The sequence below is a fragment of the Caretta caretta genome, chromosome 6 (assembly GCF_965140235.1).
Source record: "Caretta caretta isolate rCarCar2 chromosome 6, rCarCar1.hap1, whole genome shotgun sequence".
Taxonomy (NCBI): domain Eukaryota; kingdom Metazoa; phylum Chordata; order Testudines; family Cheloniidae; genus Caretta; species Caretta caretta.
Window position 1 is genome coordinate 74,365,522 of NC_134211.1, and position 12,495 is coordinate 74,378,016.

Genomic DNA, 12,495 nt, shown 5'->3' on the forward strand with positions numbered 1-12,495 from the left:
CATTGTCAGTTTCAGAGTAGCAGCCCTGTTAGTCTGTATTCGCAAAAAGAAAAGGAGTACTTGTGGCACCTTAGAAACTAACCAATTTATTTGAGCATGAGCTTTCAGTGAGCTGTAGCGCACAAAAGCTTATGTTCAAATAAATTGGTTAGCTCACGAAAGCTTATGCTCCAATAAATTGGTTAGTCTCTAAGGTGCCACAAGTACTCCTTTTCTTTTTACCATTGTCAGTATGGCCATGTGTATCTCCTGATCCTGGAAACATTTTCTTTGTCATCTTTGTAGCAGGCCTACTCTTCAGAAGCCTCTACCTATGTTTTTGGCACGGAAGCACAGTATGAAATGGCACTGTGTCTAGAGTGTCATGTTTAATAGACAGAGGCTTTTTTTGACATTTATGTCACTAATCTGAATCGCTTCTTTATTTTTTTTTACAGAGTACCATGCTGCAATTTTGCAATTAAAGAGGGAAAACAAGGAAGAAGTTGAAAACTTAAAGGTACATCTTTTTAATGATGCTGATTTGTTATAAAGTGATTTTTTGTTCTTTAAATCTTGTGCAAGTTGCAGATTTAAGTAATCCAGTATGTGGTTTATGTTCTGATATTAAACATATTTTTGTTTTTCTCTCTAAAAGTAAGTTTTCAGTTGACTGGCAGCTCAATTAAAGTTAGTTTACTTAAAATCCATATGTGCAGTCACAAATCACTTTTAAAGGGATTTAGCATTTTTTCAAATGTTTCTTTTGTAATCTTGCTGATTGTATCACTCCTGCAGGGCACAGGGCAAATTCAGCCCTTTGACTCATCAGCACTGTAATTTGTAAACTCATTTAGTATATTAAAACTCCAAGACTTAACTCATTGCTTTTTCATTTAAGTAGTAGCATGGATTTCTTGTAAAGTGCAATTATTCTCCAAAAAGTGCCCAAAGGAATTGCATTTGTGGGGTTATGTGTCTGTGATTCCATATTTTACTACCTTTATGAGTAAAAGAATGTTTGTTTTCCTAAATGCCACCTCTGAAAACCCGGTCTGGTTTCTGACTGTTAGAGCTAGAAAGATCACAGTTCAACATAAATAGAAAAAGTTCTATGATCTGAATTTAATTAACTATCCTGTGGATGGTATATGAACTCATCAGAATCGAGTCCACTCTTCCAAAACAATGTTGGCTTTGCAGTGCTAACTGAAATACAAAGTAGCAAAAGTATATTTTTGTCCCAAAAGCAAGCAGATGTGATTGAATGTATAGCACAGGAGCAGATTTGTTGAATAAGAAGCTGGTGCCAGTTTTAAACACTTTGAATTATCTTCTGGTCAAACTATCTAGCACTTTTCTAGCACTGCACAGCGAATTAGGTGCAATACCTGCACCATGGTACCACAGTACGTTTTTCAGTGTGTAAGTCATGAGTTACAAACACATGCAGCGTTTCCATTGTCAACATTAAGGCAAATGGAATTGAAGACAGCAGGTAGAAAAAGTCTGAGCCTGGTGACATGAAAGGCAACATGTTTGCAGAAGCTTTACTAATAGATTCTACTTGTTGGGTCTCCTCCAGTGCTAAATGTTGTATTTTTTCCCTCTGTTACCCCACACACACTGACTCTTCTTGTGCTGGTATAATTTTTTTAGTTTTCATCATTTTTCTTGCGTCTATAGTGTGAAATCTTGCCCCACTGAAAAGTCAATGAGAAATTTGCCATTGACTCCAATGGGACCAGGATTTCATTCATATTGTTTGGTTTTTGAATTTTCTTCAAAATTCCTTGAAATGTATCAGGCTTGGTTTTTAATGCTGAAGACTTAGAATTTATTGATTTCTGTTTTTAAAAAGCATGTACTCAATAGCTGTAGATTAATCAATCAGATTATCCTGTCATATAAAAATTTTCAATATAACAATATAAAAACAAGTCCAATTAGCCTAATTTCATAACAAAATCTGGCCATCCAGCTGAACTCCTGTTGAGTGTTGAGTTCCAAGGAATTTTGTCTCCCAAATTACTAAAAATTTGTAGTCTAGAGAAACACAAAAATGGTAGGCCAAATCTTAATTGTGTGTTTTAATGCCAACTCATAGAATTGTATGACTGTAAGGGATCTCGAAAGGTCATCTAGTCCAGTCTCCTGCATCCCTTACAGGTGTTTGTCTAACCTGCTCTTAAAAGTCTCCAATGATGGAGATTCCCAAACCTCCCTAGGCAATCACAACACAGGGATGTGATTCCCAATATTTTAGTCACATTGCGTTCTTGACATCCTTTAGGTGACGCTATGCTTAAAGATAAGGAAAAGCCTCACAATTATTAACCATGACTATTGGAAAAGAAGAAGATTGTCACAGTTACCAGGCTAACAGCACCACCTGTAGGCATCCACCCAGGGTGCCATGGTCAGGGGGGCAGCAGTGCAGAGGTGTGTGTTGCCAGTGTAGTGTCAGAAAGTGCTCCTGGCTGGCTGGGAAGCGCTGCAAAGTTGCAGAGGTGATGCGTCGGGGGGGCACCCAGATTTCTCCCTGCTTCTTCCTGGCAAAGGAACTTTTTTGTGCGGGAAGCAGTTGTGCACAGATACTGCTCATTCCCCCATTACTCTGCATCTCCCTAGGGGAGACTATAAGGGGGGGTGAGGAGCAACGCCGGCCTCCCAGCATCCAGGTCACTTTCCCCACCTGTGCTGTGCTGTGAGGCAAGCATCAGGAGCTGCTGCTCTCCTGCCTGCCCCTTACACAGCCCAGGTGGGGAAAGTGACTTGGAAGCAGGGAGCCCTGATGTTGCACCTCGCTCCCAACCCCACACTCCCCAAGGGGGCCGGAGGAGCAGTGTTCAAGGGGGGGAGTGAGCAGCAATGCCAGCCACTCCACGCATCCAGATTGTTTTCCACACATGGATGCAGGAGGGGGATGCAAGGGTTAAGGGTGAAGGGGGCACAATGCAGGCATTGGGGACACAGGAGGGGGCAGGCATTAGGAGCACAGGAGGTGGAGAGCACAGGGATTGGGGGTGCAGGGAGCGTAGGGGTTGGGGCGAAGGGGGAGTGAGGAGCTTCTGAAGCCCACAGGGACCGGGGCAATGGGGGACACCTGTGGAATCCCACATGATTCTCCCACTCTCAGACCAGGCCTTGGGCTGCCGTCCCCCTGTACTAACCATCATTACTAGGGTTGCCAACTTTGTAATATTTAAAAACTGGACTCTCCAACAGGAGGGCCGGAACCTCTCTTTACCCGCTCCTTCCTACAGGTTTCACCCCAGCCCTGACTCTTCCTCCTGAGGCCCCGCTCTGTTCACTTCTCTTTCCTCCTGCCCCCATTGCTCGCTGCGCTTCCCCTCTCTCTCCTCAACCTCTGCCTGGGTCGGGAGGCACTTGCCTGGGAAGCTGGGGCTGGGAGCTGCAGATGCCCAGTGCAGGTAGGAGGTGGCCCTGGCTAAGTAGGGGCTGGCACAGGTGATGATTCAGCACCTCCCCCGCCCGCAGTAACCGGATTTTGGGTGTCCAGTCAATAGATCTGACTGGACTTTCCAGTCGAAAACTGGGCATCTGGCTACCCTAGTCGTTATCTCAGCAGGCCTGATGTATGTTCAGTACCTGCAGTTCTGTTCCCTCTGGGAGCTATGGACAGTGGTATCCACTGATGAGACAGCCTTCTTAAAACCACTTACTGTTGATTTGAACCAAATAATTTCAGAGAAAATTTACTTTAAAACAGTCTATACATGTGGCTTTCCTTCCTAAGACTTATCTTCCCCATGAACCTGGAAAGGTCCTTACTGTTTCAGATGCTTTTGAGGGACGTTGTCATAAATATAAAGGGAAGGGTAAACACCTTTAAAATCCCTCCTGGCCAGAGGCAAAACCCTTTCACCCGTAAATGGTTAAGAAGCTAGGATAACCTCGCTGGCACCTGACCAAAATTAACAATGAGGAGACAAGATACTTTCAAAGCTGGAGTGGGGGAGAAACAAAGGGGGTCTCTGTCTGTGTGATGCTTTTGCCGGGAACAGAAAAGTAATGGAGTCTTAGAACTTAGTAAGTAATCTAGCTAGATACATGTTAGATTCTGTTTTGTTTAAATTGCTGATAAAATAAGTTGTGCTGAATGGAATGTATATTCCTGTTTTTGTGTCTTTTTGTAACTTAAGGTTTTGCCTAGAGGGATTCTCTATGTTTTGAATCTGATTACCCTGTAAGGTATTTACCATCCTGATTTTACAGAGGTGATTCTTTTACTTTTTTTCTTCAATTAAAATTCTTCCTTTAAGAACCTGATTGCTTTTTCATTGTTCTTAAGATCCAAGGGTTTAGGTCTGTGTTCACCTATGCAAATTGGTGAGGATTTTTATCAAGTCTTCCCCAGGAAAGGGGGTGTAGGGTTTGGGGAGGATTTTGGGGAGAAGGACGTTTCCAAGCGAGCTCTTTCCCTGTTATATATTTGTTAGATGCTTGGTGGTGGCAGCGATAAAGTCCAAGGGCAAAAGGTAAAATAGTTTGTACCTTGGGGAAGTTTTAACCTAAGCTGGTAAAAATAAGCTTAGGGGGTTTTCATGCAGGTCACCACATCTGTACCCTAGAGTTCAGAGTGGGGAAGGAACCTTGACAAATGTGTATCTGTGTTCCATGTCAGTCTGTTTCCCCAGTACTAGCTCTCTCGTGACTCACCCCTTTCTCTGTCTTCAAAGAGTCTCTTTAGATGTTTAGTGTCCCTTTGATTCCTAGGCTGCCAACCTTGGCAAAGCAGCTGGGTAAGTTTGAGCTGGAGGCTGGAAGTAGCATTTTCATTTCAAAAGGATCAGCCATTTTCTTATTATTGCCCCCAAGTGTGTGTTGGGACGCTACTTAGCTAGAGGTGAATGAGGAACACACAGACCATGTGGCATGGGGGCAAGAATGGGGGGCTTTGGTATGGGGAAGGGGAAACATATTCTGGAGACTAAAGGGGTAGTGTTAAATTCTCACCTCTGCAACCATGAAGACAGTAGTAGTGGAGGAGCCAGGGATACAGACTAAAACTATACTGTGAATCAAGTGACTCTTGTGGTAATCATCAGTAGCAATGATTGTGAAGGCAAACTCCCACTAGAAGTGCATGGAAGGACCCATAGTTATTTTGTATTTCTCAAAATAGAAAGTCAAAATGTGGTGGGGAGGAAGATGAGGGTCCATATCCCTATTTTCTCCCTGAGACATAATCGGTTTATTTCTAGGAAGTGAACCACATAAAAATTTGTATAGGGGTCTAGAGAGCTACAGCAGCACCAATACTAGGTTACCCCGGAGAATGTAGATCAGGACTCCTTTAAAGCAAATTTGGACTCAGTAGTAGCAATGGTCACTCTCTTATGATGATCTTTCAATACTGTGATTTGGGGAATCCAAGCACACTTTATGAATTCTGTTTGATACTGGGACTCCGTGTGTGTCTGTGTCAGACCCTATTTGAATGTGGGGCTTCTTGCCTTTTCTATTGTCTTTTTGCCTCCGTATTGGACTGAAATTCTAAGAGCTGGTGATACAGGGCTGACAATGGTGAGCCATTAATCTAAATAGTTCCCCTTCAAATGGGAGCACCTTAGGATGTGGAATAGTTGAAGTCTAGGGAAAACCAGTTTTGTCCAACTTTTCTGTGGGAGGTTCTAGAGCAGTGGAATTTCCTCAGACAGAACAAAGAAAGGCTGAGAGATTGGGACAGGGACTCACAAACAGCAAGCTGTGGCATGATAGGGGAAGAGAGGAGCCTGCTTTCATAATAGGGGGATCCTTCTTAACTGCAGTTTGAGCTGAGAAGGACAGAAACTGGTTTCAGTGCATAGGAGAGAGACAGATTCCATGATCTGAAGTAGAAGCTATGTGCAGGAGGGAAGATCCTGGGCTCCTTATAGGACTCTGGCCGGTGCTCAAAGAAAGCTCGGGATAGTGAGGCAGGGAATGGCATGTAGGTGTGTTATTCGCCTTGTTTAGAACTGCATATTCATTATGCTAACTAAAGAGTGTTTGGTTTTTGGGAACACTCACCAAATCTGTATATGGGTCTACCTCACGGTCATGTATCCCTGAAGACGAGGTTGAAGTGTGGGAAAGGGTATGCTTAAACCACTGGGGAGACTTAGAGATCATCACTGGCCTTGGGGGCCGAGCGCAGCACTAACACAGAGCTCCATTTCCATGAGGAGGAAACAGTCAGCTAGTGCCCAGGAAATGTCCCAAAGATACCAACGGGAGAGACGGTACCTCAAGGAAAGCTTTAAGAGCACATGTCCCAGTCTGTGAGATCCAAACCACAGTCTGATGAATGTCTAGCCAAGGCGAGCTCTACCAGGGTTGTGTGTGACAGCTATACTTAATTCATCATGTAAAAAATATGGCTAGATGATACTACTTTATTGATAGACAGTGTCTGGTAACCCTACACATTCCATATTAAAAGACTCCATATTATTGAATAAAGTATTTTAGAATATGAAAACATAAATGGAAAGAAATGCTGACATGTTATTATAGAGACAAAGTGGGTGAGGTAATATCTTTTATTGGACCAACTTCTGCTGTTGAGAGAGACAAGTTTGAAGCCACACGGAGCTCTTCTTCAGGTCTGGGAAAGGTATTCTGAACATCACATGATGCTACATGCAAGGTGGAACAGATTGATCATTTTCCTGTGTGAGATTCCCAGCTGTGTTCTAACAAAGACAAAAACACCCTATCACCCATGTCTGAACACTTTTCACGAAGTGATCACTCTATATCTTACCTATCAGTCCTCATCCTCAAAGGAAATCTGCACAACACTTTCAAAAGAGAAACCTGAGCAATTAAATTCATAACTCTGCTAGACACTAAAAATCATGGATTGAACAGAAACACTGGACTTATGGTTTATTACAACAATTTGTAACCCAAGAACCCCCTCTTTTTGTTCTATGACTGCAGAGGTGTTAATGGGCCAGTCTACCTTGAATGGTTCCTTGCAATATGTGCTAACTACTTATGCTAAACCGTCTGTTCCACCTTGCCTGTTGCTGTGATGCTCAGACTACCATGCCACAAGAGGAGCTGTTGATTGGTTTCCATTAAAAACATTAATTTTGGACTTTTTTGTTTTCCATGAAAATAAATTTGAAAGAAATTGAGGGGGTAGTAGATTCCTGAACTGTAAAGTTCAGAAACATTTTTTTCATTAATTTGCTATTCTCAAACGTTGTGTGATAAAAACTTAAGTCTCTTGTTAAAAGAAGCAATTAAGGTAGTTTGTATTTTTTTCCCATGACTGATCAACTAATGTTAATTCATTAACTGCTGAGATTGAAATATGAATGTTTTGTCAAAGTATAATAGATAACATAAAGGGTTGCATATGATCTTCAGTTTAGACGAAGGAAAATGTGCATGCATTATTTGCAAGCTCGTGCCTAGTTGTGACTCAATTATCAGTTATGATGCCAGAAAAACCGACCATTATCCATTTTAAATGCATAAATACAACTTAAAGTTAGTTTAAATGCAAAAGTTTTCTGCACATGATCTGTGGAAATTGGTGGGAACTGATACTGCCATTGTGGTGGTTTCCCACAAGATGTATTATATTCATACATTTTCTCATATGGTATACATTTGTTTGGTGATGTCTTTATTTTGATGCTTGACAGCTTTAGTTCATAATATTTTAGTTATAAAAAAGTCTGTAGGAATGTTTCACTGGGCTGTGAGGTAGTGAAAATGAAGTGCAATGTCTTTAGCGTGATACTTCAAACTCACAAAAATAATAGGAGAGTGAGTTTGTGTGTGTGGTTTTTGGAGGGGGGTGAGGGAGTGAGAGAACCTGGATTTGTGCTGGCAATGGCCCATCTTGATTATCATACACATTGTGAAGAGAGTGGTCACTTTGGATAGGCTATTACCAGCAGGAGAGTGAGTTTGTGTGTGGGGGGGCGGAGGGTGAGAAAACCTGGATTTGTGCTGGAAATGGCCCAACTTGATGATCACTTTAGATAAACTATTACCAGCAGGAGAGTGGGGTGGGAGGAGGTATTGTTTCATGGTCTCTGTGTGTATATAATGTCTTCTGCAGTTTCCACGGTATGCATCCGATGAAGTGAGCTGTAGCTCACGAAAGCTCATGCTCAAATAAATTGGTTAGTCTCTAAGGTGCGACAAGTACTCCTTTTCTTTTTGCGAAGACAGACTAACACGGCTGTTACTCTGAAACCAGTGCTCTTGTAGCTGTCAGTGTAGATAGATTGCAGCGCTTTCCCTACTGTGCTCTACGAAGGCTGGTTTAACTGAAAGCGCTCTACATCTGCAAGTGTAGCCATGCCCTAAGCTACAGCATCAGCACTGCAGCTGCACCACTGGAGTGCTTCAGTGTAAACAGGTTTCAGAGTAACAACCGTGTTAGTCTGTATTCGCAAAAAGAAAAGGAGTACTTGTGGCACCTTAGAGACTAACCAATTTATTTGCGCATAAGCTTTCATGAGCTTATGCTCAAATTGGTTAGTCTCTAAGGTGCCACAAGTACTCCTTTTCTTTCAGTGTAAACACTCCAGCAACGGAGGGGTTCTCCCATTGCTGTGTTTAATTCATCTCCCCAGGATGTGATAGGTAGGTCTATGGAAGAATCCTTCCATTGACCTAGCAGTGTCTGCACCAGACGTTAAGATGACATAGCTATGTTGCTCAGGGGTGTGTATGTCTCACACCCCTGAGAGACTTAGGTAGGCTGGTGTAAGTTTTCAGTGTAGACCAGCCCTAAGTCACTTCACAGACATTGCATTACCTTTAATTATGCTTGGGACTGCAAAATTTAAAGTATTAACAGCAAAGGAACATGTTGTGCCCTGGACTAATGTACTAATTTAGGCCAGATCCTGGCCAGCACCCTTTCCTGGCCACCCACTAGGATGGCTGTGAGGGGAATCCAGGATTCTGGATTCCCCAGGATGTTTCAGGCTCCTCCTGGAGTCTGAACAGAGTCCAGCCATTGCCCCAGCCTTGGGGTCTCTCGGCATACTCTCAGGGCACAGATTTTCTGTCTGGCATCCCCCTGATTGTCAGAACTCACCGTCCAGCTGCCTAAGCCCTCTGGATGCAACACTGATCCGTTAGATTCCCTGATACTTAAACAGACCCCTTTACCAGAACTCCACCGACCCAAAAGGTGTGAGTTTAACTGTCTCAGGGCATGCAGCACTTGTGAAGCAGTCAACACTCATTCAACACTTTGTACAGTCTAACATCTTTATGCTCTTTATAGTAACCATGTAAAGCACAAGAGAGTACAGATCATACACAACAATAAAACATCCTAAACAGTGTCCCTCACTAGCTCATCCTTCCCTTGGGAGTCCTCCACCCCTCCTTTTCTACCCTACCCCTGCAGCTGCCTCCCTCATCTTAGCCTGATGCAAAATGGCTCTCTCTCCCCAGTTTTCCTCCCATCCCTCCAATCCTGAGTTCCTTTACAGACTTCTGCTGAGGTCACCTGCTTCTTTTCTTCTCCTGGTAACTTTCTGTGACTTTCACCACAACCACCCTCCCACCCCCCCACCCCCCTTCAGATAAAAGGAGGAAGTGTCTTCTCCCACTTAGAGTGTAAATCCGTTGTCCCAAGGTCTTTTACTTTGAATGGATCGTTGAGTGCTGATCACTCACCATTGTCTCTGGCCTCGCAGAGACATGACACAACCCTGGTAACTCATGGCGGGGACTCACATACATATGAGCTTTCTCTGACGCAGAAGTTGCATGATACAATTTAATCAAATTATCCGCAATTCGGAAGTGTTACAGGCAGCATCCGCAATCTGTCACAATGCCGGTATGCTCTTAGACTACGTCGACGCTCTGAGGTAGGGGGGTGAATGGCCCTGCTCATGGACGCGCACACAGGTGCTAGGGCTTATTGCACTAGCATGTGTATAAAGAGCAGTGTAGCCATGGTAGCATGGGCAGTGCAGGCACAGCTGACCTATGTCAAGTACAAACCCACCTGAAACCGGTGGGTACGTACTCGGCACATGCCTCCTGTGCTTCCACAGCTACTCTGCTGTTTATACTCGCACCAGCTGATGAGAGCTAGCTGGAGCAAGTATGTGTATAGTTTTTATAATTTGTAGGATGGAATTTTTTATAAGATTAAAGGAGGATTACTACAGGTTTATTTAAAAAAAACCTATCGAGTGTTATATTGAAGAAATTTAGGCTACGGCTAAGTTTTAATATAACAGTTTGTTGCATTTTACTTCGGCATGGGACAGTGTGTTGGTAGCATCTCTGTCAACTAAGGTAAACACAAGACTTAGATGTGTTTTTGACAACCAGAGCATTGAGACACCCCACAAACAGACATGTTATATTTCTCTCTCTGCAGCTACTCTTTGCAAACTGATCCAGAGACCAGAACTTTATAGGGGCTGTGAAGAAAGTTGCTCATCATGCCACCCCTACCATAGATTAGGGGTGAGATCCCTACTCCCATTCCTGCCCCTGTACTTCAGGTAAAAAGGCTTAGAGCATTGTAAAGGGGCCAACAAAAAAGCCAGCTGTGGGCAGGGGTGGATCCCAACAATGCGGGAACCAAGGAAGACAGCTATAAGGTTGCCCTTCAAGGATCCCAACAAAGCCATTGCAGAGTGGGCATGCTGAGGGAAGAGGTACGGTCACATACTGCTGTAGAGATTCTAGGCAGTGCTGCAGCCTGTGGGGTGTCCCAGGGAGGCTGCCGTAGTTTAGACATCCTAAACATAAACCCTAAACATAGGGTTGTCTGAATTATGCCAGGGGCCTCTCCAGCCCATGGAGTGGCCAAGGATCAGGAAAGGTGCAAAGGGGGCTTAAATCACCATAGGCCTTTTTCCCCTTGGGCTGTGAGTTCTGTGCTACATCTGTGTAATAGTGTATGTCTTCACTGAAAAGCTAGCCCTGGATCTTATGCAGGTTCTAGCCCAAACCCCTCTACTGTCCATGCAAAAATCTTTTACCTGGGTTTGGAGATGCTTTAAGACTGGGGCTATCTGACACTGGGCTAGATATTAAAGGTCAGGCCCTGCTTTTACGTGGCTGGAACCTGCCCAATTTGGATCAAGGGTGCAGGCTAAATCATTCAAGTACTTACAGTACTCCAGTGCTGTTCCCACGGTCCACTGAAAGACAGAAAAGTTCTCTGGCAATTGACTCGATTGGGAAAGAATCTTAGAACATCTCAACACAAAAAAGTGTGGATTATGCCCCCAGCCCAGACACATATGGGCTAGTACAGAAACAGTGAGAGCACAGTAATGTGGGTTTGGATTTGCAGAGGGGAAGCTCGCCTGGTTAGGCTGACCTGGGTGCTGATCCCCTGGGCTAACTCTGCTGTGAAGACATACCCATAGAGCCCACAGCACATTATCTTACTGTAGGAATTCATAGACAGTGATTATATGGGTGTTTAGTTTACACTAGGCATGGCCAGTTCATTCACAGGAGAAGAGGGGAAGATAAAAGAAGAAAACTTTTCTGATCAGACATGTATGACAATCAATTATTTTGTGTTATCTTTTATATTCTTTGGAATCTCCTGGCCTGTGTAAAGGAAAATCCTGTTGTGTTCCCATTGTTTAAGAATTATTGTCTGCTTCATTTTCTGTAGTCTATGGGAAGGAAGAACCAGGTTTTAATGAGAGCATTCTTCACACCATCCATTCAACAGGATGGGTGGTGTTTCAAAGATGATAATCACTACAGTGAATATATCAAACTTTAGTAGTTTGAGTCATAGAAAATAGTAGGACCCTCATGATGCATTAATGGATGAAGTTTCCTATACCTAATTTACTTTGGTAAGTCCAAACCTGGAAGCGCAGTACTTTTAGTGATAACTTTTTGAAATTAATTCTCAGAGTAAGTGCACATAGGCACTCATCATATTATTATTGAATCTGTACCTCTAAATTAGTTTTCTAAGGTTATTAAGTTCAACTGAAATGTGCACATGAAATTTTACTGTTCATTTAGTGACTTTACAGTCCTTACTTATGTAAATGTCAAATAACCACCTAGTTGTAACGATTAGCACATTTTCAACATTTCATCTTTTATTTAAAAATGATATAGAATTTTTTTCACCACAGCAGCTATTAGTATACTATTCCCACTCTATATTATTTAAATGTATTTCCTATTGCCTCCACTAGAGGTCAGCTAAACCTTCTTTCAGAAAAAATCATAGCATAGCATAGAACATCCTTTTTAATGTATAGTACTGACATTTCATTCTAAAATGTGAAGGTTTATTACAGTATGTGCAAAATGTTTTTTGGGGCAGGGACTGTTTGGAAAGCATCAAGCCGATGTTCAGTTCTACCACAATTTAAATTAAAAATAACACAGTTATTGAGATTTGGTGCTAATGTTTTAGTAATAGTACTGATTTATATTTTAGGATGACTAAGCCTAGAGATTTTAGCATAAAAACAAAACAAAAACACAAAAAAATCCACTCCTGCCCCTCCAAATCAA

At 42.7% G+C, this 12,495-nt stretch overlaps 1 protein-coding gene across 5 annotated transcripts in view; it reads left to right on the top strand.

Annotated features, from left to right (window-relative positions):
- Positions 1-12,495, top strand: part of FMN1 (formin 1) — a 393,819-nt gene that overhangs the window by 167,770 nt on the left and 213,554 nt on the right. For all 5 annotated transcript variants that reach the window (XM_048854639.2, XM_048854640.2, XM_048854641.2 and 2 more), the window contains one exon: positions 438-499. In XM_048854639.2, the coding sequence (XP_048710596.2) occupies positions 438-499 (62 nt within the window). The remainder of the gene's footprint in view (positions 1-437; positions 500-12,495) is intronic.